The sequence below is a fragment of the Erpetoichthys calabaricus genome, chromosome 1 (assembly GCF_900747795.2).
Source record: "Erpetoichthys calabaricus chromosome 1, fErpCal1.3, whole genome shotgun sequence".
NCBI classification, from domain to species: domain Eukaryota; kingdom Metazoa; phylum Chordata; class Cladistia; order Polypteriformes; family Polypteridae; genus Erpetoichthys; species Erpetoichthys calabaricus.
The window spans coordinates 317,039,419-317,067,306 of record NC_041394.2 but is presented as its reverse complement, the minus strand read 5'-3'; the positions used below and the strand labels follow the sequence as shown (position 1 = coordinate 317,067,306).

The following is a 27,888-nucleotide window of genomic DNA, read 5'->3' as shown; positions in this document are numbered from 1 at the left end:
GGCAAACTTTTTGGTCGTAACCTGATTTGTACGTGGTCCGAGACGTTCGTGACCCGAGGTTCCACTGTACATGGTTTTACATGGGTAAGTACACATCAGGAGTTTTTCCTTTCCCAGACGCTCCAACATTATTTAACTATAATAATAATAATTCATTATATTTATATAGCGCTGTTTCAAGGTACTCTTTATATAGTGTGTGGAGAACCCCTTCAACCACCACTAATGTGCAGCCTCCACTTGGATGATGCGACAGCAGCCAATTTGCACCAGTACGCTCACCACACATTAGCTGTTAGGTGGTGAAGGGGTGAGAAATAGTTAGCCAATCAGAGACAGGGCGTTGATTAGGGGGCCAGACTGATGAGGCCATGGTGGACAATTTAGACAGGACATCGGGATACACCCTGCTTTTTAGGAAGGATGCTCAGGTATCCTTTATGACCACAAAGAGTCAGAACCTTGGTTATATATCCCATCTGAAGGACAGCGCCATTTTTACAGAACCGTGTCCCCATCACTGCTCTGGAGCACTGGTCTCACCAGCACTTCTTCCAGCAACACAAAGCTTTTTCCTGGTTGGTACTGGCCAGGCCTGAACAGCTTAGGTTAGCTTCAGATGGATGACTTGTTCTTAAGTGCAAAAAAGAGGCAAACATCATCATTAGCCACTGTGAATTAGAAAACCAGTATGAAGCCTGTGATAATTTTGTTGTATTTTATAAATATGTTTAGTCCTTCAAGTGTTGTGAAGGAAGTAACATCCATTGCTTTTTCATGTCCTTGACTGATCTGAGCCACCAATGAATTGCAATATGAACACTGGATGGTTTCTTTTCTGTGACATTTGGGGGCTCATCCAGGATTCACTCAGGTATTAAGGGGTGAGTGTGGCGGAGGCTGTAATGGAAAGAGAAAGGTGTTCTCACAATCACCAACCCAAATGGACACTAGGATGAGGAGAGCTCTACTTTAGCTCTGCTGGCTAAACAGGCTGTACTGGGCACTCCAGCAGCTCTGAGTGAGGAAGTCAAACCAAGAGGGGTGCCACCTGTGTGAAATCCTTAAGTTTTGAGATCCACTGAATAAGCATTAGTAATATTTCTTTAATGTTTAATGACCAGGGTAAATGAACGTGAGCAAGCCCATCAATGGACTGGCATTCCAGTTTGGCTTCATTTCTGCTTTATGTGAAATAACGTGTTGGTAAATGGTGTCTTCTGTGAGGTCACTATAGTCCTGAACAAGCAGTTAAAACTACGTGACTTTTAGTCATGGGGAATGTCAGATTTGCCAACCGCAATTGCTGATCTCCTTGGTGGACCATGTCCACTTAAATAACTGAAAATCATTACCCATGTCAAAATGTACACGTCAACGGAGCACCAACCTTCTGGTGCAGTTATGCGCGCCACTTTTCCTGACAGTCATTATTGTGCTGCATTGGAGCCTATACTGTATGAAGGGTTTACATGTACAGTAAGCTTCACAGCAATCTTGGCCCCCTGTTTTTCCCCCATTCTGTCACGTTACATAAAACGCTAGACAACAAACAGACAAGCTTCTCTTCTGTTTGTGAGGTCCAAAACACTTGTGTTCCTTATTCCTCATCATGGCATTATATGCATTATACTTCTAGATGAGCATTCATTGCTTGTCAGCTCTCACTACAACTAAAGACTAAATCAAACTTGTTTCATTTGGTCAGAGTGAGTTGTTGGTTAGCTGCAGTGCGTCGCTGGACATGTCATATTAGGCCACTGGCTTCACGGGAGCACGCCGACTGCCTCCAACTTGTTAAGATTATGTCAATGAAGACGGAAACTCAAACTCCCTAGAAACGTTGTCAGATGTACCACGGCTCTTAGCCAGAACAAATCTGATGATGGACTCACAAAAAAGACACAAATGCCGGAACTCCTGAATGTGACTCCACAAATCACAGAAAAAAAAATCAAATTATTGAAAGTTTGTAAAGCAATACTTATTCAACATTATAATATTATTTAAACTAAAATGAATTTAAGAATAGCAGCAGAATCAGTAAAATATATAAAGTGTTTAATGTCACCACAGAATAAAGACCTTGGTTATTTCTGAGGTAGTTTTTGAATTCTGGTCCCTTACTAAGAGAATATAAATGCGGATGGCCCAATGTGCAAATTAGCCATTGGCTGAGACACACCAGACAGACAAACACTCACAAAGCCAGACTCAGTTTAAAAAAAAAAAAAGAAAAGAAAAAAAAAAAAGAAAAAAACAAAAGCCGCTCTGCTACTGTGTTGGCAAAGGCCACCAGTGCCATTCCACAAATTGCTGAAACTCTTTTGTGGAGATGTAATTGGCAATCAGATATTGAAGCCATAGCAATAATCCCATCACGATGAAAGAAATTCAAGCGTAAAAGAGTGAGTTATACAATAATGAATAGATAAAAGACTAGAAATAGAGACTGAATGAGGGGAAAGAAGAGAATAATGCAAATTACTGTTGAGAAACAACTTCACCAACATGCTGGGAAATTCAGAAATGGATTATAATTCTAAAATGACAAGAACAGGCCATCAGCCCAGTTCAACTTGTCATTTTTCCTATGCATGTAACCATTATAAGAATATCATCAACATGAGATTTTTAAGGTGCTTCTCTGACTATTCTACCTGGGGATTTGTTCCACATATCCACAGTGTGGAACAACTACTTCAAATATTTACTGTGATGTTAACCTTTAACCAGTTTCCATCTGTGCTCCCCATCTTGTTTTATAATAATAGTTAATATCTTAGTCATTTCTGTACACTGTGTAATCACAGTTCAAATAAACTTCTGTCCCTGCTCTGGTCTCCTACTTTTTTGAACTTTGCTTCTTCTAAACAGTGGACAGTCCCGCTCATGTTAGCCGGATTCTGCTATTATTATTCAGGAAAACAAAATAACAAACAAAGGACATAATGTGAAGAAAGAGTAGTTTGGCTTTGATAGACTCAGCATATATTGTAGCTCAGAAACTCACAGTACTGCAACAATAGCAGGCTGTTTTGCTGACATTGCTGCTTCTGTATTACTTCTAAGCAAATAATACTTCTTGCACAAAAAAAAAAGCCACACAACCACAAAAGAAAAGACATGTTGTATGTTACGATTGAATTGACCTCTGGACTCAATGCAATCAGAGTTAAAAACAGGTTAGTGTAAAAAGAAGTATGGATGAATCCAAAAACAGAAATGAATCACCAAAGACTCTCTTTGAAATGTGTGTTCAGTTTGCCAGGATGTACCCCACTTACTGTCAGGATTTCTGAATTATGAACAGCTGAGTAACAAATGGGTTCTTTAAAACATTAAATTCTCAAATGCACTTCATCCAATTCTGGGTCTTGGAGGGCCACAGTCTGTTCTGGTAGCAATGCGTACAAGACAGGAATCAGCCCTGAACAGGCCACCAGTCCAATGCAGATCCCACTTATGCACAAAAATTTAAAATAGACTGGTTACATTATGGGTGGCACATTATGATCAGTAAATACAATACAAATATAAATTTGGAATTGCATGTCCAGGACCAGGCAGCACGGTGGCACAGTGGGTAGTGCTGCTGCCTCGCAGTTAAGAGACCTGGGTTCTGTTCCCGGGTCCTCTCTGCATGGAGTTTGCATGTTCTCCCCGTGTCGGTGTGGGTTTCCTCCCACAGTCCAAAGGCATGCAGGTTAGGTGCACTGGCGATCCTAAATTGTCCCTAGTGTGTGCTTAGTGTGTGTGTGTGCGTGTGTGTGTGTGTGCCCTGCGGTGGGCTGGCACTCTGCCTGGGGTTTGTTTTCTGCCTTGCGCCCTGTGTTGGCTGGGATTGGCTCCAGCAGACCCCCGTGACCCTGTAGTTAGGATAATGGATGGATGTCCAGCACCGTATTCAACAGTTTGCAGTATAAAACTGATAGGCACTGTGTTGTAGTAGTTAAGGCTTTGGACTTCAAACCATGAGGTTGTGGGTTCAAACCCTCATACTCACACTATGGGACCATGACACACAGGGGCTCTGACTTAAATGTAGTACAAACCTTTGTGTTATGAGAGGAAAAATACCTGACTCCGACCTTGAACAGGATAAAGAAAAAAAAAAAAAAAAATCGGTGTATAACAGCCAAAAGCTTTTGCCATTTTCTATCATTTTCTGTTACTGCCTGTATTACAGCATATCATGATTATTATGTTCAGAATGTTGCATTTCTCTGAATAATGAGTATTTAACCTGAGGAGATATAGATGGTGTTGGTGAAGTGTCTGGGGACAGACAGAACATGATGCGCATATTAATTATGCACACCAGCTGGCTCAACCATGACGAAGCAATGACAATGGATGGAAAACTCCCAGAAGGAGTGCCATCTGAGCATAGCTAAAGAACAGGATGGTAGGCAATGTGTGGAACCCTTTCAGGTCAAGTAGTTGAAACCCCAAAGAATATGCGTCTGCTCCAGAAAATAACACTAAACTCTCCATGATGCAGACAGTCTGCCTGTGTAGGGCCATCTGAGAAGCAGACGCAGGAAAGCTGTACATCTGTCACTTGCATTAAATGTTGTTATCTGCCTTTTACTACTGTTTACGCTGCCAAACCACGGTAGCCTGACAAATCACCAAAGCCATGGATCAAATAACTGTCACTCCTGTTGGAAGCTGGCTAAAAGTGGATTCTTACAACACAACAGAAAATATTTTGATATACAGGACTACTAACATCAGAGTTTAGAGTCTCTCTGCTGCTGTTTGGATAGGCTTTGTCTCACTTGTGGCTCGGATTAGGATACCTCAGTAACAATAATGACATTAGAGATAACAGATCAACTGGCTCTGTGACGATCCTGGTTTTGAATACCACATCTGGTCCTTTTTCCAGGTGGAATCAGCACATTCTTCCTATGCCTGTATGGGTTTTCTTCCAAAATACTTCAGTTTTTCCCATACATCCCCCATGATTTCATATGTGTATGAGTGGGCACTGCAAAGGACTGGCACACTTCACCCTGTCCAGGGCCGCTTCCTATTCTGTAAAGCAGCCAGTCTAGCCTCCAGTGACCCTGAACTGAATTACACGGTTTTAAGAATGTCACATTATATGATATAAACAATAATTATTGGTTTGTGTTATTGGTTATTGACGTGACTGAGTGGGCACCTGTCTAAATGATTTACTGCTGCCACATCCAGGGATGTCCCCTGCCTTTAAAGCAGTGTTGTTAGAACAGGTTTTGGCTCCCAGTGAGCTTACAGCTATAATAAGAATGTTAACAAAATGGATGAATGGATGGAGTATTTTAACATTGGATAAGCAGAATGAAAAGTACTTCTTTTCACTATACCAGGGGTCGGCAACCCGCGGCTCTGGAGCCGCATGCGGCTCTTCAGCCTCCTTGTAATGGCTCCTTTTGGCCTTGACAAAAAAAAACAAAAAAACATGAAAATGAATAACGGCAATTTCTTAATTTAATTTGTATACAATATATGTAATATATATAATGTTTATTTACTACTACTACTGTTATACACTTTAACATCTAATTTTTATTTTTATTTATAATTTGTCAACTAAAATATGCGTCACATCTACGTCTATAGCCCTCGCCTTTACCTGCAGGTGGCTTCTGGAGTGTGCGACCCCTGCACTAACCATGAATAAATCCCAAAAATGAAAAATCCCAGAAGAGAACAGAGAGTTTAATTCTGCGTGGCCAGAAGCATTTGCCTTCACCGCCAACGACGCTGGCTTACCGGTGTGCTTAATATGTGGCGATAAATTATCGAACAACAAAAAATGTAACGTTGAAAGACATTTTCGAAACAAGCACTCAGCATTCACTGAAAAATACCCAAGTGAAGATGAGCGAAAGAGAGCAATTTCGGAACTGCAACGGAAAGCTGAACAGAGCAAACAAAAAAAGTGGATCACTTCTCCACAATCAACTACAGCTGCTAGTTTTGTGGCAGCTCAAGAGATCGTAAGGAGGGGTAAGCCGTTCACAGACGGAGAATACATGAAAGAATCGTTCATAAAAATATCAGAGCATCTATTCTCTGACTTTAAATGTTTTGGTGTTTGAGCGCATGATGACAGTGTTTGCCAGAGATGTACAGAAAGGTACACTCTCTCACTTCCCCTCCCTGAGAGAGTTCAAAGCAGTGAACATTCACATAAATTGTGATTATTTCCACCGTACAATTATTGCAATGCAAGCTGCATTTAGAGAAAGATTCAGTGAGTTCAGAAAGAAAAAAAACACTCTCTCCTTCCCTGGACATCGACCCATCCCTGCTGAACACATCCGCATTCACAGGAGTAAGTAAGCCCGATCTAGAAATTGAACTGGCCGCATAGCGGATAAAGATTTATGGGTGTCCAAGTTCAAATGCCTGACAGCGGATCTTGAAGAAGTCGCCCGTCAGAAGGCTACTCTCGCTAAAGAGCACAAATGGACTGATATTGAAAACCTCCCCAAACCCGACAAACTTGTTTTCAATACATGGAGTGCCATTCCCGAAACATATATGAACATGAAAAAATATGCATTTGGAGTCCTGTCCATCTTTGGCTCAACATACTTATGTGAGCAAGTTTTCTCAAGCATGAACTTCATAAAGTCCAAATATCTCTCCCACCTCACACATGAGCCTGCAGTCCTGTGTGAAGGTCAAAGTCACATCGTATAGCCCCGACATAGAACAACAACAACATTTATTTATATAGCACATTTTCATACAAAAAGTAGCTCAAAGTGCTAGAGATGATCTGCAGCGAACTTCAGAAACAGAAGTCACATTAAACAGGTGAGAACAATAGCATTTAATAGGCTAATATTTAAAAAAAAAAAAAAAACACATTCATTTCAGACCCGGAGCTGATGTCGGTTTTTTTGTATGTTCAGGTGCTTCAGTTGATTGCTGGCTGAGAGGGAAACCTGAAGAGGATGAGAGCACACTGAAATGGAATTTTATGTTTACTTTTTTAAAGCTGCTAAGCTACAGCTAAATGTTTTATTTATATTAAAGTGGGCTAGTTTTTATTTTAATTTTATACAGGTATAGGAAGGACTCAAATAGGCCTGCAGAGTTCAGTTAAATTTATTTCAAAGTAGGCCTACACATGCACACTGCACTTCTGTTTGTTGTATTCCGTTGTTGTAACATGTAAAATCTAAAAAAAGATTAAAACTTTTAAAAGTTTATAAGCTGTGTTATGTTTTGCGGCTCCAGACTATTTTTCTTTGGAGGAAGAGGGAGCAAAATGGCTCTTTTGATAGTGAAGGTTGCAGACCCCTGCACTATACCAACCATCAGGTGGTGTGGTCTCGTGGCTAAGGCCTTGGACTTTAAAACCACACAAACACCAGTTTAACATACTTCTCAGATTCAGTGTACATCCAGGAGCAAGATGCCAAACCACTTTATCTGTCTATGCTCGGTTAGGAAAAAATAAAACAAACCATTATATAAGCAACTGAATGGCAGCTCTGTACTTGTAAAGCACTTTGGGAAGGCGTTTGCTACAAAGTCGCTACATAAAACAAAGTTGGATTGTTTGTTTTTTCGTAATGATAAACCCAGCAGAGGGCGGCACGGTGGCGCAGTGGGTAGCGCTGCTGCCTCGCAGTTGGGAGACCTGGGGACCTGGGTTCGCTGCCCGGGTCCTCCCTGCGTGGAGTTTGCATGTTCTCCCCGTGTCTGCGTGGGTTTCCTCCGGGTGCTCCGGTTTCCTCCCACAGTCCAAAGACATGTAGGTTATGTGGATTGGCGATTCTAAATTGGCCCTAGTGTGTGCTTGGTGTGTGGGTGTGTTTGTGTGTGCCCTGCGGTGGGTTGGCACCCTGCCCAGGATTGTTTCCTGCCTTGTGCCCTGTGTTGGCTGGGATTGGCTCCAGCAGACCCCCGTGACCCTGTGTTCGGATTCAGCGGGTTGGAAAATGGATGGATGGATGGATGGAAACCCAGCAGAATACCTATAATTTTATTCTACCAGATAGAAAAAAAACGATAAAACACAAGTGATGATGAGAAAATGTATACCTAAAACAGTGACTTCAAAATGAGCAATTCATACCATAAAGTGAATGGCATTTAGAGTCATTTTATTGATTTCATTTGCACTATCCAAATAAGTAAATCATTTCATTTGATTCATCTCCCTCTCTCTGTATCTATCTATCTATATATACATACATACATACAGTATATTCATATACATATACATCCTTTCATCGGCGACAGGTTTCTTCAGACCGCACGCTGTTGTTAGGCTGCGCCTGGCCGTCTTCTTGCCCATCGGGAGGTGCGGTGCCCTTAAGGTCTTAGTGCAACTCCACCAAAGGACTGTGCTGTTTGCCAAAACGTGTGTGTCGCGAGAGCGTGTGTTCCTCGCGCCGCGCTGAAACCGCGTGTGTCTCGTGCTGTTGTGCCAGGCTACTTTACAAATTATTTTAACAACAGGTCCCCACCTTGTAACAGGCAGAGAGTCCCATCTGGGATACCATGTAAGAGATAGCCCGGCCACAAACAGACATGACACCGCAATGTCCAAACACACACACGTTTATTTATACTATGTACAAACTATTTACAATATTCACTCAATGCTTGGTTCCTTTGGCCGCCTCTACTCCTGTCTTGCAAGCCCTGTCCACTTCCACCCAACTCCAGCTTCCCGAATGGAGTGAGGTGGCCCCTTTTATAATGCCCCAGATGTGCTCCAGGTGCCTGATGATGAACTTCCGGCAGCACTCCACAGTGTGGCGGAAGTGATGCCCTTGCACCTGGAAGCACTTCGGTCTGTCAGCACTTCCTGGTGTACCGGGAGTGCTGTCCCCTAGGAATAAAGGACTGTCCAGGTGCCCAGAGAAGAGAAGTGCCGCTCTCGGAAGTCCATCCTTCCTCCAGGCATCCCAGCGGGCCAGGGTTCATGGCCGTCTATCACAATATATAAACAGTAATCCCTCGCTATATTGCGCTTCGCCTTTCGCGGCTTCACTCTATCGCGGATTTTATATGTAAGCATATTTAAATATATATCGCGGATTTTTTGCTGGTTCGCGGATTTCTGCGGACAATGGGTCTTTTAATTTCTGGTACATGCTTCCTCAGTTGGTTTGCCCAGTTGATTTCATACAAGGGACGCTATTGGCAGATGGCTGAGAAGCTACCCAACTTACTTTTCTCTCTCTCTCTTGTGCTGACTTTCTCTGATCCTGACGTAGGGGGATTGAGCAGGGGGGCTGTTTGCACACCTAGACGCTACGGACGCTCGTCTGAAAATGCTGAAAGATTATCTTCACGTTGCTCCCTTCTGTGCAGCTGCTTCGTGAAACGACATGCTGCACGGTGCTTCGCATACTTAAAAGCTCGAAGGGCACGTATTGATTTTTGAGTGTTTGTTTTTCTCTATCTCTCTCTATCTCTCTTTCTCTGCTCCTGATGGAGGGGGTGTGAGCTGCCGCCTTCAACAGCTTTGTGCCGCGGTGCTTCGCATACTTAAAAGCCAAACAGCCCTATTGATTTGTTTGCTTTCCTCTGTCTTTCTGACAGTCTCTGCTCCTGACGCACACTCCTTTGAAGAGGAAGATATGTTTGCATTCTTTTAATTGTGAGACGGAACTGTCATCTCTGTCTTGTCTTGGAGCACAGTTTAAACTTTTGAAAAAGAGACAAATGTTTGTTTGCAGTGTTTGAATAACGTTCCTGTCTCTCTACAACCTCCTGTGTTTCTGCGCAAATCTGTGACCCAAGCGCGACAATATAAAAATAACCATATTAACATATGGTTTCTACTTCGGTGATTTTCACCTTTCGCAGAGGGGTCTGGAACGCAACCCCCGCGATGGAGGAGGGATTACTGTATATATATATAAATATATATATATATATATATATATATATGGTTGAATAGTTTACTGTCAAATAATGCAAATATTTGACAGTAAACTATTCAACCATTCTAGGATCTGCTTCTCGCAACTGAAAGAGGGCACCATGGTTGATGTTTGCCGACTTGCAGACCAACCACAAGTGTTACCTGGTAGGTAACCACCCATACGATCAGATTGTGATTCAGACTACGAATGCCATGAATATATATATATATATATATATATATATATATATATTATATATATATAATTATATTATATATATATATAATTTAGATATATATAAAATCCTTGTGTCTGTCGGTTTAACATATTTAGATCGGGTATTTTTCTATAATTTGCTTGAACATTCCAGCTGATTTTGCGACTTCTCTCATCGCTATAAGTATTATAGTTCGGTTGCGGCACTGATTTATTCACGCAAATCTGAGAGACAGGCTGTGTGCCAAGGGGAGGGGGAGGCAGGACCTCAGGAGTAGGGAGTCTGGTGGGGCCATCCTCACTCACCTGCCAGCCTCCATTCGAGATTCGCTCTATCTCTCACCACGTGTTGGAGCATACGTTGCCTCCGCTTAACTAGCCATACCTGTTTTTTCAGTAGACATTATCATCTAGAGATTATTAAAGAGTAACGTTTGATGTTTTTGAGAGAGAGAGAGATCACAGATATGTGTGTTTTAGAAGGTACCTGCTCATTAGCAGAGACGCTCTCCCGTCAGAGCTAAACACGATCAGATACAGTGGCAACATTTGACATTGGAGCGTACCTAGCTTCTGCTTGGCCAGAAAAACCTTGCCAACTTTTTATATTTTTGGCAAAGAGATCACAGCTACATTCTTGCCCCAACAGCAAAACCAAAAATATTGTATATCAAGAGGCCCTCTGATAAAAAAGCTATCAATATAAATTTGATTCAATACAAATTATTACATTTTTTTTTTTTTATTTCTTTAGTGACTTTTGAAGTTTCTCCTGATAGTCAATATCAAACAACAAAATGAGTTTTTTCACTCTTAATAAACCTCAAATTAACTATTATTTATTAAATTATAATATACAATGTACTTTATTGTATTATGTATTAAACATGCTGCTAATTTACATTGTATATTACTAATCTCTTTGAAAGCACAAAGCATGACAATATAGTGAAAATGCAAAATTAAATAAGACACCAAGTTTGAGGATCATAAGTGAACAAGAATTGTGCAACTAATTTGCAGGTGACTCAATGATTCACTTTATGAATCAAATAAACGAGAATCATGTGACTTGTTCACAAATCAAATGAAAGAGAATTGTGTGACTCATCTACAAACCGCTCTAGTTTAATGATTCAGTTCACAAATCAAATGAACAAGAATCATGCCACTCCTTCATAGGTAACAATTCTGTTCTTAAATCAAATTAACAAGACTAGTGTGACTTGTTTGTTAATCAAATGAACAACAATCCTTTGACTTATTCTCAGGTAATGATTCAGTTGATTAATCAAACGAACGAGAATCATGTGACTTGTTCTCGGGTAATGATTACATTTCAACTGAAAAGAACTGGTGAATGATGTATGCTTCATGCTTTCAATGAGCTGCAAAAAGTGTATGCTAAAGTAAAGTTAAAAGCAAATAATTGTTAGAAATTAGAACAATATTTTTGTAAGATTCAGTTTATGTGACTAATTTATTGACTGCACAAAGGGACATAAACATATTAAATGAATATTATGTTTATATATACAGTTTAAAACAATGAATTGCACAAAAGATTTAATTAAAACATTCTAACATAAATGCATTGTTACTATATTGTAAAGAATGATCAATAACAGAGTTCTTATTCACCCATAATGTTCTAACAACAAAGAATCATAAGTGAAGTGAATGAGAATCATAATTCAGATGGTGCGCTTTAAACATCTATACAAATAAGGCAGATGCCTTACTGCATGCACTTTAGCACTTCCATTAAGCTCTACTAAATTGATTAATTTGTGCTTGTGAATTGATTCCCATGATTCATTAAAAAGAGTCGATAAAAACAAAAACAAAAACAAAACCATTTGCAAATCACCCATCACTAATATGATTCTTGCAGCAACAGGCTCAGGGCATTCTAGGGCACACTCACAGGATGAAAGCTGATTTAGACTTACAAATGAGTCTGGAGAAGGAGGAAGAAGAAACTACATGAACACAGGGAAAGAATGAAAACTGCACTCAACAATACACTTTCAGTTGGCAGTGTTCCCCCCTGTGCTGCCATACTACATCTGAATATCATTATTAAACTTTATAGGTCTGTAGGGTCCTTACTGTCCCATGCACAGAGTACAGTGAATTTCCTACTTGCTTGTGCTAATCAACATTAAACACACTGCTGCTCTCGGGCGTCATGATTACCGAGTATGACTACCTTAATTCGAAACTTCTGTCTTAGCTACCTTAAGTAAGTGATGCAAAAAAGAGAAATTTCAAAGCAAAAATTGCAACAAATAGGTGACGTTGCTCAACCAAATGTGAGAGGAAAGTACTGGTAATGTTTTTACGCATCATAAAATAATGCTATAAAAAACAGAAAGATTACATTTTTCCAGACTCACAATTTAGTATTGCTTGTGGTTTAGATAAGCCACCTAAACATTTGAAAATGCATATTTTTGATCAGGATTTATTATCTTCAATAACAAACGTCATTCTATCAGCTCCTACTAGATTATTCAGAGTTTGTTTGCAGGCCCTGTTTCAATGTTTCTATGTAATTTAGTGTGCACTATATATGAATTATCATGCACTCCACCTCAATATCTTATTTTGTTTGCTGTAAGAAGGCTATCCATCATTCCAAATACCATTTTTTGCCATTACACAGAATTGAGAGAAGTCACAGCCCATCACGGTTAGAAGACAGAACTAACCCTGAAGGGAATGCCTGTAAATCACCTGGTACACTTATGCACTCATCCACAATTGTTCATGCTAGACCATTTAAAGTTGCCAAAAAATAGCTTGTTTATGGGTGAAATCAAACCGGCATCCTTTAAGTTGTGTGGTTGCACAGACAAAAACTGCAAACTTCACTCACATAGTAACAACCACAGGTCCCCAGTGCTGGGAAGCAGCAGGTTAAACTACAGGACCAAAAGGTCTTATATAAAACAGAAACCAACCGAGTGAAGAGCAAGCAGTTTTTAAAAAACAATGGTATAGTCCAGGAGTCGCCAAGTCTGGTCCTGGAGGACCACCGTGGCTGCAGGTTTTCATTCTATCCCTTTTTTTAATGAGTGCCCTGCTTGTGCTGCTAATTAACTTCTTGTGAATGCATTTTAATTGAATTGCTTCTTTAAGATTTGTTCTCCTGAATTTCTTCATTGTTCCTCTGAATTGCTTCAATTGCTTCATTTCTTTCCTTAGATGGCACCCAAACAGAAATGAAATGTGAAGTGAGGGAGCAAACAGAAGACCAGCTAAGTCAGGGCCTCAAACTGCAACCAATTTCACTCCAACCAGCTGCTCAATTAGGAACCCATTCTTGTTGTTACTTAAACCCGTTCTTTAATTTCATGGCTTATTGCTGCTCTCGTGGAGCATTAGCAGACATTTCTGAAATTACTGATTTTCTCTTTCTAAGAGCACTGTTAAAATGTTTTGGGGACCTGAGCAGATCGACATTCCTGAGACCTTCATCTTTCTTTATTTTCAGATATTGAATGATGGACACCAGTTGTTTTGGCTCATTTTGTATCTCATTATTGTTTGGCTGCTAGTTAAGGAAAAATAAATAATTAAGGAGTCTGAGTCTTCAAGAGCAAGTCAATTAAAAATATTCAAAAGAACTTAATTAGCTGCACAAACAGGTCACTCATTAAGAAAAGGGTTAGAAGGAAAACCTGCAGCCACAGTGGTCCTCCAGGACTGGAGCTGGCGACCCCTGGTATAGTGTTTCAAAATGATTACAAACTTACTAAGTATCATTTTGCTTGGTATGGATTTTGCACTTCTGATTTGAATAGAATGGTAACTTGAATTAAACCATAACATAAACTTTTACTCTTGATCAAAGTTGACAGCACTTTAGTAATTAGAATAAAAAAAGAAAGAAAAGGAAAAAAGCCAAGAGTGAAGAAACCGACCTCCCAAGATTTCAAAACACCAAAGGAAAATTTTGGCTAAGCCAACACAAAATAAAAATTTCAGAAACAAAATGATAAAGGATAATTGTTCACACCGTGCTAAAGAGATACCATAGATAGGATGTGAGGGAAGACAGGACACAGGGTTGTGGCAGATAGCTCCTTAAGGATTCTTCATCTATTTATTGAATTTTTTTTTTACCTGTCCTTGTTGTCTGTTTGGTCCTACCATGGCGATCTGCTTCTAGCCATTGGTATAATGCTATATGAACACACAAAAAAAAATGTATGTCAACAAAAGTTAAAATAAATAATGGGCATGAAGACTAGAATGGGATAACAACAAACAAAAAGTTAGGCAGCTATGGAAGAACACAAATAGATGGCACATGGAACACATGAATTAGGAGGAAAGAATAAATGGGCGCATACTGTACCTTTGTCTCATCAGCACTTTAGCACAGGGACCCCCTTTATATAACTGATGGTTTGGTGATAAATAAGGTAAAATTTCTGTTTTTTATTCATAATTTTTTATATCACATAAAACTGTAGCAGCCATCATTACCAGCCATTTTCTGTTCTGTTTTTCCGCTTGGCATTAATCAATTGACACCAACAAGTCTCAAAATGAGGTACAGTATCTGAACAGTTATGCTCTGCAGAATATGGCAGTTAGATGGCCTAGGTCACCATAACTATTGGATTGCCTGTTCCAGAAGACCATGGCCCTTCAGGTTTTTAGTTTCTTGTAAAACAAGGTTCACTGGAACTTTTGCTTACTGCAAACTGACCAGATCTTCTGTTAGACAAGTATCACAGTACTCAGCTTTGCAATGGAGTGCATGTCATGCTTAATGACTGCAGTTGCTAGATCTTATCACCTTGAAAATGTCTGATTACACAACTTGTAATCAGATGACATAATGGATTACACGACTACCTTACGACTTCTCATCACTGTTTCAGACTTCATACTGCACTACAAAAGTATTGGGAGGCTAAGACATTAAACAGCCAATCAATGGAACATCAATTTCCTACAAAGATGACAGGACGAATAGATGAGCAAATATGAAAGATCCACGTGCCCCTCTTGTTTACACTGTCTAGATAACTCATTATTCTAAATTACTTGAGGCTGACATTGCTATTCTCGGTTCTTTTTCCGTGTAGATTGAAATTGGGCTCTTCTTTGTTTGTGGATATTTTTAAAAAGTTTGGACATCTGAACTGAACAAGTTCATCAAGAGCTGATCAAGAACACAGTTGAGAAGTTCTTAAGGGTAAGTTTTTCTTAAAATAGAGAACCATACACATGTGGAATAAGCTACCAAGTAGAATGGTAGACACAGACTTAAAAGGCTTTCAAAACCCGACTTGATGTTATTTTAGGAGAATTAAGTGGATTGGACTGGTGAGCTTTATTGGGCTGAATGGCCTGTTCTTGTCTAGAATGTTCGAATGCTCTAATGTGCTAACAAATTTTGTTAGTCTTAGATATAGTTTTTCTGTTCATTTGGTTTATTTTCAAGGAACGTAATTATGTATCTGTTTTAGATTCTTTAGGTTTGTTGTTTAATCTAAAATGCATCACACTAACATTTTAGAGTTTCAGTATTTTGTTTGAAAGCTGCTGAGACACACTGCATCATTACTAAGAAATGCCTCCTAAGAAGCACAATGTGTAATATCATGAAGGTACTGCTATCACTCTCAGTGCAACACTTCAGCTCTATGTCCGAGGTGGTGGATTGAAACCTTAAATAGTGTTAGTCTTGAACTTATAGTGTTGGATACTTCCCATTTCTTGATTCGGTTCATAATATTAGCATTTTGATTCTGATGATATTATTATAGTTTTGGTAATAACTCCTGGCAATTCATTTATAGTTTAAAAGTGCTTAGGATTTAGTTTTTGATAACAATACTTTGGCCTCCTAGAAAACACTTTTGGTTCAGTTTCTCAAAAACATTGGCAGTTCCTGGTCCATTTTTAACCACTTCATTGCAGCTGCTTACAATCCACTCTGCCAGTAGACAATGCAAATTAAAATGCTGGAATTAAAAGAAGCAGGCCTGTGAGAGTTGTGAGTATTCATGGATGGCATTACAGACATCGTATGCATTATACTCCCATCTGAGCACTCATTGGTTGTCATCTCATAAACTAGAGCCCACCCCAATGACTTGCATCAAAATCAAGCCTGTTTGATTTTGTCACATCTACTTGCAGAGCGACGTAACTGAGTCACTGGGACTGTCATACTACACATGCACATGCCACAACTATCCCTGTCAGGTATGACTGTAAATTGCTGGTAAAGCCATGAAGTATGACACAGGCTGTAGCAAGAGTTCACTTTGCTAAATTTTGTTTCTGTTTACAAAATGTATGTTCCCGTCAGGGATAATTTAAAGTAAAGACTGACTGAATTGTTTAAATTTCAGGTTTAAAACTAATTAATCAAGATGCAATCTTCTTATATTTTACAACTTTTTAAACTGGTTTTCACAAAAGGACAGGTCAATCATGAAGATATTTGTAGTTTTTCCTTTGACAGGCACTTTGGCTGATAAAATTCTACATTCACAGACACTTCTAAAGGTTTAGTCTGAAGACAGGGAGACTCATGGAACTTTTCATCCTCCAAGGTGACTGTGTGGCTAGACAGTTCCTCACAGAGAAGAACTCAATTAAATACTTTCACTTTAGTCTAGTTTCAGTCTGCTTTTCCTGATGAGGGTCACAGTGGCATCACATCAAGGTGGACAAACCAGGCCACCCTAACCTCAGCAACAGACTCCAGTTCTTCCAGGGAATGTCTTATAGTGGTCACATGACATTGTATCTTTGATTGCCGGTACAATAAATAGTTCTGAGCAGGCATCAGCCACAGGGTTGCTCTTGTGAAAAGAATGGAGATAAATGCCATCAACTCAGATGGGGAGAGGCAAGTTCGTTGTACCATGTGAATGTCACTGAGAGAATAAAAGTGAATAATAAAAAAAACAAACACTAACTTTTACAAGTAGCCAACATTTACACCAGGTGTTACAGTCTCAAATCAAATGCATGTTTTTATTATATTGTAGAAATAATAATAATAATAGTAGCTCACTACTCAAAACGTGGAGCGCCCTGGACTCGGACCCAGGACCTTCGGGTTTTAAGGCAGCAGTTCTTACCTTTGTACCATTCAAGAATACGTGCAAATGCCCCTGTCGATTGACATTTGAGCTTGAGTTTTTAACTCATTGACAGCCACATGTAAATTGAATACTTTTTTTTTTCCCTTTGGTTATATTCTTGAATAAAAGCACATGTGTTTATTTGATATTTGGACTAAAGTCTTCACACATTATACACGTCACCTCATTATTAGTATAACATGGAAAACGTTTCTGCTTTAGGTATGTGTTCAGCATTTCTTGCCTCGCATTTCCTTTCATCTTGCACTTACCCAGATCTTTGTAGACACGAAACACACATGAAATGTATGTATTCCAAATAATGATATACTGTATTATTTACCCTATACAACTCCGGGCACCCCACACGCAGATAAGGATCCTTGGCTTGAGCTGGGAGAACTTTGTGCCTGAGCTGAGCTCCATCAAGGCGGGGGACAGCAGGCTGCTTGCTGCTTGTGCAGATCGACACATTTACAAAACAAAAGACACTGATGGGAGAGGTGTGAAGGAATTTAAGGTGGGCTGGGAGTATGAGTTTTTTTGTAGGCTTCAGCAATTCTAGTGTTAACAGTGTAGTAGGTAGGATCACCTTTGTAATGTGTTACAATATTGGGAGAATCTGTGCCTACATAGGAAAACACAAGCTTGACCTAAAATTTGGGATCAGAAAAGAATTTCACAAAAAGGCTAAAATGAAAAACAGAAACTGAAGTCAAAATACATTTGTAAAAATCAAAAACAAAAAAAAGACAAAAGCAAAAAAAAGCAAGAAGTCATTTCTTTGCTTTGAAAATACAAAGACTTGAATGGTGACTGAAACGCATTGCTGTATTTCACACCGATAGCATTGTGACATCAGACGTGTCATAATATGACCGGCAACCACTGCGGCAACTGTAAAGAACAAGGCAGCACCCACGCAAAACTATAAGAGAAAAAAAAAGTAAAAAATGATAAAATGGTGCTGTCTATAATGATTCCAGATTGAATTATGCAATATTTACATTAAATATAATAAATAGTAATGCTTCTTGACTCAAATAAAGAAAAAATAATCCTTTCGGATCACAACAATGGGTAGTTTAAATCTCAGACTTCCATCCAGCCATCCATCCATTTTCCAACCCGCTGAATCCGAACACAGGGTCACGGGGGTCTGCTGGAGCCAATCCCAGCCAACACAGGGCACAAGGCAGGAACCAATCCTGGGCAGGGTGCCAACCCACCGCAGGACACACACAAACACACCCACACACCAAGCACACACCAGGGCCAATTTAGAATCGCCAATCCACCTAACCTGCATGTCTTTGGACTGTGGGAGGAAACCGGAGTGCCCGGAGGAAACCCACGCAGACACGGGGAGAACATGCAAACTCCACGCAGGCAGGACCCGGGAATCGAACCCAGGTCCCCAGATCTCCCAACTGCAAGGCAGCAGCGCTACCCACTGCGCCACCGTGCCGCCTCTCAGACTTCCTGTTTTGTTAAATTATCCTCATACCCAAAATAAAAGGTTAATAGTGGCATATTAAGAAAGAGAAATCTTTTTGGAGAGATCTTCTCAAAACTAGATACAAAAACAATATTTATATTTGTATTTAGTAATTCGATATTTGGGCACTCAGCAATGTGTTTTGATATCACTGATGCAGATTAGATGTTAGATTCTTGTTATGGTCTGACATGGCAAAAACATATTGTGATATTTTTAGATATTGTCATGACACACTATATATATTATGATATTTAAAATTTTGCTTGCTAGTTATCAGCCATCAGGTAAAATAGTACTGTCTGATTTGCAAAAGGCTACCTAAAAGCAAACAGACTTTGTAAGTTAGAAAACGGTTGTTTTTCTATTCAGTGTTTTCAAAAATAATGAGAAATGCTTTCTACAAAGTAAATCCTCATCAGTTAGTAACATTCTACAGCATTTTAAATTCTAAGCTAATGCTAAGAAGAAACTCTTCAAATAATAATCTTTTTGTAGTAAAAAAAAATGTCTAATAAGTCTGTCTACACTATCTGTCTTGAGAAATAAACCCTGACATGTAACACTATGTCCTCTCAGAAGGACCACTTGTTACAATAATGCGCTAAATACTTTTTACAAGGTTGCGGAACTGTAGAAATTTAGCTTTGTGTACTATGAACACACTAGCAGGCCTTAAGGCAGAAAAAATAGTTAGCAGAATTGTGAAAAGTGAATGAACATTCTATACTGTACCTATAAAACACCTTAAAATACACACAAAACTTTTTGTGTTTCTGTACACCAACTACTACAGTGTGTGTTTTGAACATGTGACTCCAGTTTTTTTTTATTTAAGCAATCATAAAAAAATTGCTACAAGTCTAAATTAATTGCCAAAGTCTGTAATTTTTTTTAAGAAGTAGTGCATTTTTATAAAGCAATCTGACCATAATAAACACCATACTGCAGGTTCCATAATTTAATTAGCATAACTAGTGGGTGGATTAGGCATTAGATAATTAGCCATTGCAGTAGCACATTATTTAAAATGACAAACACATACATAAGCAACCTCTAATAAGAATGTCAGGTCCAATGTCAGAACTTGCTGCATCTTAACTTAATGTACAGTTGCTACAGCAACAATCTGCTCAAACGAGACCCTCTGAAGCTGAGCTTCACACTTTTGAAGTCTCTCCACGGTCAACTACGCAAATGCTCATTTATCCCTCTCGCTGGACTTTCCTGCTAATGTCTGTCATTGACTTCCTTTTACTTCAGTATGCCATGTCATACAGCCAACCCAATACAAGGTGTGGCATATAATCCATTTTAAAATAAATTAAGGATTTGTAACCATGGATAATCATTGGCATAAATTTCAGATTTTGGTATAATTTAATATATAAAAGCAAGGTGGAAATATGATTTGAATTGTCATACCAAAGAGCCTAGCTCAAGCCATCGCAGCACAGGACTCAGAAGTATATTTAAATATACTTTAGGTAGATGAATAAAACCAAAGGAGGCTGACACATAATTCAGCCGCTGCTGGTGCATTCAGGTTTTCTGCAGAAACCTCCACACTTGGCAAATGTATGAGTGCCAACTTCAGTTCAATCAAACTTAGCCCAAGTCCATACACTCTTTTTATGGTGACATCTATGGAGGTTTTTGCTGTATGATCAATTTCTATAAAGGTATGTAGTTTTATTCATGGATAATCGAATTTTATTGGCAGGTTCTCTTGCTGCCAAAACACAATTAGCACCTTTTAAAATACACTAACTGCCAGGCACTTCAAGTGACAATATGCACAGCTATATTTTCATTTTGAATTTGAAGAAGACGCTATCAAATGATTATTGATTTATCAATAGTTTAAATCCACCCCTAAGTACGATTGCTGACACAATGTACTTTATACTAGGACTTCTGACTGTAACTATTTACACTGTAGCACTAAATTGAGCATTTAAATATGACTACTTACTTTTACATCACAATTGTGTTTTATTTGTGCATTGTTTCAAAAGTCCAAGTAACTCTTAATATCTATGAGCTTGTTTTTATTTGCACTTACTGCTTTAATTTATCATATAGATAAATGTGCACATTTGATGCAATATCGTAATGTTGTCTTCCCTGTCAAACATCTTAGAATGCTGCATTCTATTAATGTCTCAATATAAAACAAGATAACATCCTCAAACCCACTTAACCCAACTATTTTAGAAGGCTGGAACCTACCCAGCAGTACTGGGCACAAGTTAAGAGCCAACCTTAAACTGAGCGCCCGTCCACACACAGATGCTCATACAGGGCCAGTTTAAAATAACAAACTAACTGAACATGCATGTTTTTGTGATGTGGAAGAAAACTGGAGTGACGAGAGAATAAATCACCTAGACGTGAGAGAATATGCCAAAACTACACAGAAAGAGACCACACTGATCTGTGAGGTTGTCAAACTTCACACTAAGGCTTGAACGGTCTTAAACATAAATAAGTGTCCAGGAGACAAAAGAGAAATCAAAAGAAAACCAAATGAATAGTGCAAATGTTTTTGTTTACCCCCAACTAATTTCGAAAGTCAGTTTGTTTTGTTGGGTCAAACCTAGGACAACAAGCTAGTGTACGTCACCAACTTATAGTGGCCATGTATGATGACACAGCACATCACATGATCTCCACTTCAAGTGACCAGCAATAGGCATAGCAACTATAAATAACAACTGTGGCCGTACAGAATTAATTATAAGATGACAGAGACCATGCAGAAAACAAAACACAAAATGGCATCACCAGAATATCAAGAACATTAAAAAACTAGTTAAATAATTCCAGAAATGTAATTAACTAATGCTTTGCAATAAAGAAAAAAAAAACAATCAAATACTGTATGTAGTAAAAAGGCTTAAAAATCACAACAGATGCCTCAATGTTAATCACTATGTGAAAACAAGAAATGATTTTTTTTCTCTCAAGACGTATGTTCTACTGAGTTGTAAGACAGGTTTGCCTTTTTATAACCTATGGCCAAACAGCTAGGACATAAGCAAGGACAGCAGTTTCTCCCACTATGTCTTTAGACACATAGCTAGCTAGAGAGATAAACAGAAAGTTCATTTGTCTCAAGGGGTAAATTTACCTTTTATAAAAGTGTAAGGAATATTGTAAAAAACAACAACAGTCCCAATTAAAAAAACACAAGAATTGTGAAAAGAAGAAAACGTCTTGACTTGCACAAAGATTAAAAAAACAGTTACAGTCGCAGTAAGGCATTACGCAGGCGTATTGCTGTTGGTACAATGAAGCCCCCAGTAGAGTCTCTTCTGCTGAATAATTTTTTGGCTGAAAGTCCTCAGTGTTAGTGTTTCAGAGTGAGGATGTGCAGCATTGTTCATATTGGCAGTTCAGTTCTGTTTGGTACGATCTCCAGGGGGTCCAGAGTGCATCCCATAACTGAGCATGGGCCTGTCCTGAAGTGATGTTACCAGTCCAGCACACCACAGCATAGAAAATCACACTGGCCATCAAAGTGCTATAGAAGATGTGACAGATGTCACTTTGGAGGAACACAGACTCCCAAGGACAAAGGGCCTGCTCTGCCGCTTGTTATATAGTACTTCTAAAACAAGGAATGGTTTATTTTCCCAAGACTTATCTTTTTCTAAGTTTTATGTCATTCTAATATAAATCATTATATTTAGTCCATACGCCAAGGACTGATATTTCTCCTACTGTATCACTGTTTAGACTGAAAAGGAGATATTTACCTTTTATATAAGCTTAAGAAATATTATAAAAAACAACAAGACCAACAACAGCCTCCCTCGAACATACAAAAGGCCTAATAAAAAGAATAAAAACTCTGACTTGGCTAAGAAAAGGTTTGAAGGAGCCCTAGTCGCATTTCTTGACACACTCCTGTTTAACAATTCATTGGCTCAAAGTCCTTAATTTTAGTGTGAGAGAGGATGTTCATTGTTCATAATGGCACTCAGTTTTGTCTTCATTCTCTCCTCCTCTACTACCTCCAGGGAGTCCTATAACTGAGCCTGCCTTTTTACTTAGCTTGTTAATTCATATTTAAGAATTAGTTTTAACCTCACAAAAATATAATGCGGTTTAAATTCCATGTTACATTTAGGCACAGAAGGTCTATCTAATCCAGTAGCTGTGCTGCCCATCTTAGATGGACTGAAATCTAAGTAATCAACATAGACCTCAGCGTTAATGTTTGCAGTGCACCTGCAATGCATATGTCATTTGGTATGGGATTTGTAAAATGAGTGTTAATGTTTGTGATGCTCCATCTGTTGGAATGACACAGACATAGCAACCAGAAAGACACTTCATATTTTCATAAGGGGGACAGAGTTGAATGAGTCTTTGTCTAGATCTCCTACTTTTGGTGGACAGGTTTGTGTACTTTAACTTTTAAAAAATATCTCAAACAAACTTATTAAACTGAAATATTAATTTCAAAAAAGGTAGACATGAAAAGCAAGAACCCACCTTGTTCCAGAGCTTAATACGATGAAATGGACAGACAGCTTGCCTGTCTGAGAAGAGTAGGCCATTAAATAGTTTGCTTTTACTCTTACATAAGGCAGCTTATGTTTATATGCAATAACTCAAGACAAACAGGTAATTTTATACTCAACACCTACTTTAAATTGTGACTCACAAAATTTAAAGTACAAAAAAAATTCTGCCCCATAAGATACCCTCAGCAATTTAGAGGAGTCAACTTGAGAAAGTGAGATAAACAGTGTACCCCATGAGTGACTGTACATTTTCTCCAACTATAAATCTTCCTGGCATGACTTCACTTAATAAGAGTGGGCTCCTCAGAAGGCTGACTTTACATTTCTGGACTGTATTCTCTCTTTGGCAGACAATGAGGCCTCGCTGCACATTCAAAACAAGACAAATATGTGGCTTTCAGCTCAATGACTCATTCTCTGAATATTATAAAGGTTAAATGGTGTCTCCAAACCACATGCTGACTAAATTTGACCCGAAATACTGTACAGTGGTACAGAATAAATGAATTGAACTTAAGAAGTTTGTGTGGAAAAAACAGAATGCATTTTAGGATAATTTCAAAGGAATTATCTGATTATCAGATTCTGACACCATCATAAAAGAAAGCAAGTAAGAAGAGCGGGAAGATGAATATCTGGAATGAGGAGAAGCTTTCATACAGGATTTGGTACAGGTGGTGTGGCTTCTGCCTCAAAGACAAAGCACTCTGGGTTTATCTGTGTGGAGTTGGCTCATTTCTCCTCCCTGTGTCTGGGAGATTTTTTCTGAAATCCAAACTTTTCTTGCATTAAGGCCTGTATGACCAGTTAATTGCCAGCTGTAAACTGGCCCCATATGAGTGTCTGTACACGCGCCCTGCAATGGACTGGCACCCTGTGCAAGAACGAGTCCTACCTTGAACCTAATGTTTCCGGGATAGGCTCCACCCTCCTGCGACCATGAAATGGATTAGGCTGGCTTCCAGGGTCTTATTTATGAAGTGTGCTTGATTTTGTGCGAGTTTCCTCCAATTGTCCAAAAATATACTACAGTAATCCCTCGCTGTACCGCGCTTCAACTTTCACGGCTTCACTCTATCGCGGATTTTATATGTAAGCATATCTAGATATATAACACGGATTTTTTGCTGCTTCGCAGGTTTCTGCGGATAATGGGTCTTTTTACTTCTGGTACATGCTTCCTCAGTTGGTTTGCCCAGTTGATTTCATACAAGGTTATTGCTATTGGCGGACGGCTGAGAAGCTACCCAATCAGAGCACGCAGTTAAGTTCCTGTGTGCTGATTGGCTCAGTGACGGAGCGCCGAATTCGATTCCGCTGCGTTAACCAGGAAGTCTCATCTCGCTCATTCATCATCAACGTGTTTCGCTGTGTAAAGAGTTAACTTTTGTGCTCTTTTGTGTTTATCTTTGTGCATAGTCAAGCCCTTCGTTATGGCTCCAAAAAAGTTTTGGATATGTTGAAGGCAGGGAACAGCTACACCGCTGTAGGATGCCATTACGACATCAATGAGTCCACGATTCTTTTTATTTAAAAAGGAGGAAAAGAATATAAGATCTACGGCCGCAGTGTCCTTTAACCATGGCGCAAAACGAGTTGTAAGTGGATGTAATAAGGCGATAGTCCAGATGGAATCTGCTTTAGGGATTTGGATTGAAGACTGCCGGAAGAAGAACAACGGCGGTGCTACACAGTTGCCTGAAGAGGCTCCTTTAGAAATGCTGTAACGCTCTCCTTTGTTGTGCAGTAAAATTAAACTCATCGTTATCAGACAAGTCGTTGTGTCATTGTATCTTTAAAATAATATTTAGGTTTTACTGTATATAAACAGTGTGTTTACATACGTACATAATTTCAACGAATCTAACCTAATATCTAAGAGAATACAAAGGGTTAATGCTGTATAATTGTGCAGGAAATGTTTATAATAGTGTGGGAGATTTTATAAGGGCTTAAAATATATAAAAATAACCATATGACCATATGGTTTTTACTTCGCGGATTTTCACCTTTCGCGGGGGGTTCTGGAACACAACCCCCGCGATCGAGAAGGGATTACTGTATTTAATTTGACAGGAGATTTAAAACTGTCTGGTATGAGTTACGTACCGAGAAGGTACTAGCTATATGCAACATGATCTGGAAAGAGTTTGCTCAAAAATGGGTGGAGAGGTTTTAATAATGTTTCTTGAGTATCAACCCTCCAAAAACTAACAATCAGTTAATATAGGTGTAATGAAGTTTAAAATATCAAAATTGAAGCACAAGTTAAAAGTGAAACATAAAGGCCGATCCATTCACTAATTGAATGGAGTCCAATTTTAGGAACCTTTTTTGGCAGCATTGTGTGCAAAGCATAAACCAACTGTGGATATTGTGCTAGTCCATTGCACTGCTAATACCTGCAAACACCTTGTCATTTAGCAGTGGACTGGTGTTATCTTGGTGCTGGAGAGTGGGGGCATGTTGGATGTTAGTTGAAGTTACAAATAAGGATTCCACTGCACTCTGTACATGTAAAAATATGATGATAGCTACTACTACTAATACTACTACATCCTTGTGTACTAAGAAGACTTGGAAAGCACATGGCAGCTTCATTTTTCCATCTTGGAATGTTCAGATTCATTCCAGCATGTCTCCCACTGACAAAAGTGAATGCCGTAGGAGGCAAAGTTTCACGATTTATACAGCCATACATACAGTTCGTATCAGATGGCCACAGACCTCTAAAAGGTTGTCCAGCTCTGAGTTAGTTCTTAGACTAGAGGCACATTGAAACTGTCTGAAACTGGACTACTGGGATTAAGAATATTATGTGCTGCCAGAAATGTGATTATACTGTATGTATTCAGTAAGTGGATGAATTGATAGCTATTACATTCAGATATTGCTAGAATTATAAGAAAGAAGTGAAATGAAATCCGATATGGTTGTAGCATGTAAACATCATAAACAAAAAAACAAAACAAAAAAAATTGGTGAAAATACACAAATTATTTAGTTTTTTTAAATTGTTTTTTTTTATACTGAATCCAGATAGAAATGCAAATTGCATTTTAAATCATGTTCATAGACCGCATATCATAACGAAAAGCAAAACAAACGTATTGCATATCTCCTAGTGGCAGTTCAGTGTGAATTGCATTTCGATTTGAGACAACTCTTTAAACGTATCAAAACTAAAAGTAATCACATGACCAATCAGCATCGAAAGATGAGGCAAGGGGTGTCAACAGTTGGGAAAAACGCACTCCACTTCTAAATGTTTCTGTATTCTGGCAGTGAGCATAAGTTTAGTTAATGTGGACTGAGTGGTTAACCAAAATGGTGAAAAGAATGTGTTTTCACTGAAAACGTTTGCTCTTATGTTAATTATTTTAACTTTTTTTTTTAAATGTATGTTAAGTTAAGCAGTGCAGTTAACATTTCAAATTGTGGGTTGTTAGCGATTTTAACTAAATGCTTATTACAGTAAAACATTTGTCACTGAACTTGGTTACTTTGTAGCTTTTTATTCATACCCACTGTGATAACCAGATATTATATATTTTTCTCCCTTCTTTTGACATGCAAGAGAATTGTCATTTGGATTACTATTTTCCATCAATGACGTGGTGGATCCCCTGCCTTATCAACTACCTGTTTCCCTTCATTCCCAGTACAACATACTCGTGATGGGAATGCCTCTCATCCCAACTGTTGATGCCCCTTGCCCCACCTTTTGACTCTGAAGGGTCATTTGATTACATTTAGTTTTGACATGATGATAGCATGGTTACAAATCGAAATACAATACACATGGAGCTATCATTAAGCAAAAAGCGATTCATCTGCTTTGCTTATAGTTACGACATGCGGTCTATGGACATAAGTTAAAATGTGATGTGCTTTTGTATTGCATTTTAAACTTAAACAAAAATTGTGTGCTTTAGTGAAAAGCAATCATTCATTTGACTAATGTGATTTTAATTATGACACGACAATACTGTGCCCAAATTAAATAGCCCACTTGCATATGTATTGCATTTCAACAAGGTTAACATTTTGGAGTACATTTAGTTTTCAGGCTGACAATTTCTTTGAACTTTTCTTCAAATCGCTCATCTTTTAATATTTCTCTGATCTGAGGACCTACAAAAATGCAATCCCTCCTCTTGGCATTTTTCTCAAGTACATTAATCCCATTTGTGTTTTATTCATTACTTTCACAAAGGTTTTCATAAGTCCAAGTTTGATATGCAGCGGAAGAAATCAAACTTTCTCAGGGTCCACAAGTGGACTGGAACAAGTGAGGTGCATTTTGGCCACTTTTCTGGTTCTTCTTGTCCCTACTGAAAGACAGTGCTTGGTGTAACCAAGCTGCAAGTCAAGCAAAAATGCAATTGCCTTTAGATCTCCACAGATATTCCACCTAGATTTCTGATACAGAATGCTTTCTAAAAGTAACTTCATGTTCTCATAAGACTCTTTCATGTTAGAAGGTAACAGAAGGGAATTTATTACCATTATGGAGAAGGACAGTTTTCAAGCTGACTTTTGAGGAGTTTATGAACAAGGGCCACTCATCCACATTGTATTCATGGCTAAACGTCTCCAAAACTGAATTTAAAAAATGTAATATT

At 38.8% G+C, this 27,888-nt stretch overlaps 1 protein-coding gene across 6 annotated transcripts in view; it reads right to left on the bottom strand.

The window, feature by feature from the left end:
- The window catches only part of dennd5b (DENN/MADD domain containing 5B), a 323,422-nt gene that overhangs the window by 163,060 nt on the left and 132,474 nt on the right, over positions 1-27,888 (bottom strand). For 4 of the 6 annotated variants that reach the window (XM_051928951.1, XM_028817827.2, XM_028817798.2 and 1 more), the window contains exon 2: positions 14,241-14,300. The exons of the other annotated variants lie outside the window; for them this stretch is intronic. In XM_051928951.1, the coding sequence (XP_051784911.1) occupies positions 14,241-14,300 (60 nt within the window). The remainder of the gene's footprint in view (positions 1-14,240; positions 14,301-27,888) is intronic. 6 annotated transcript variants of the gene reach the window in all.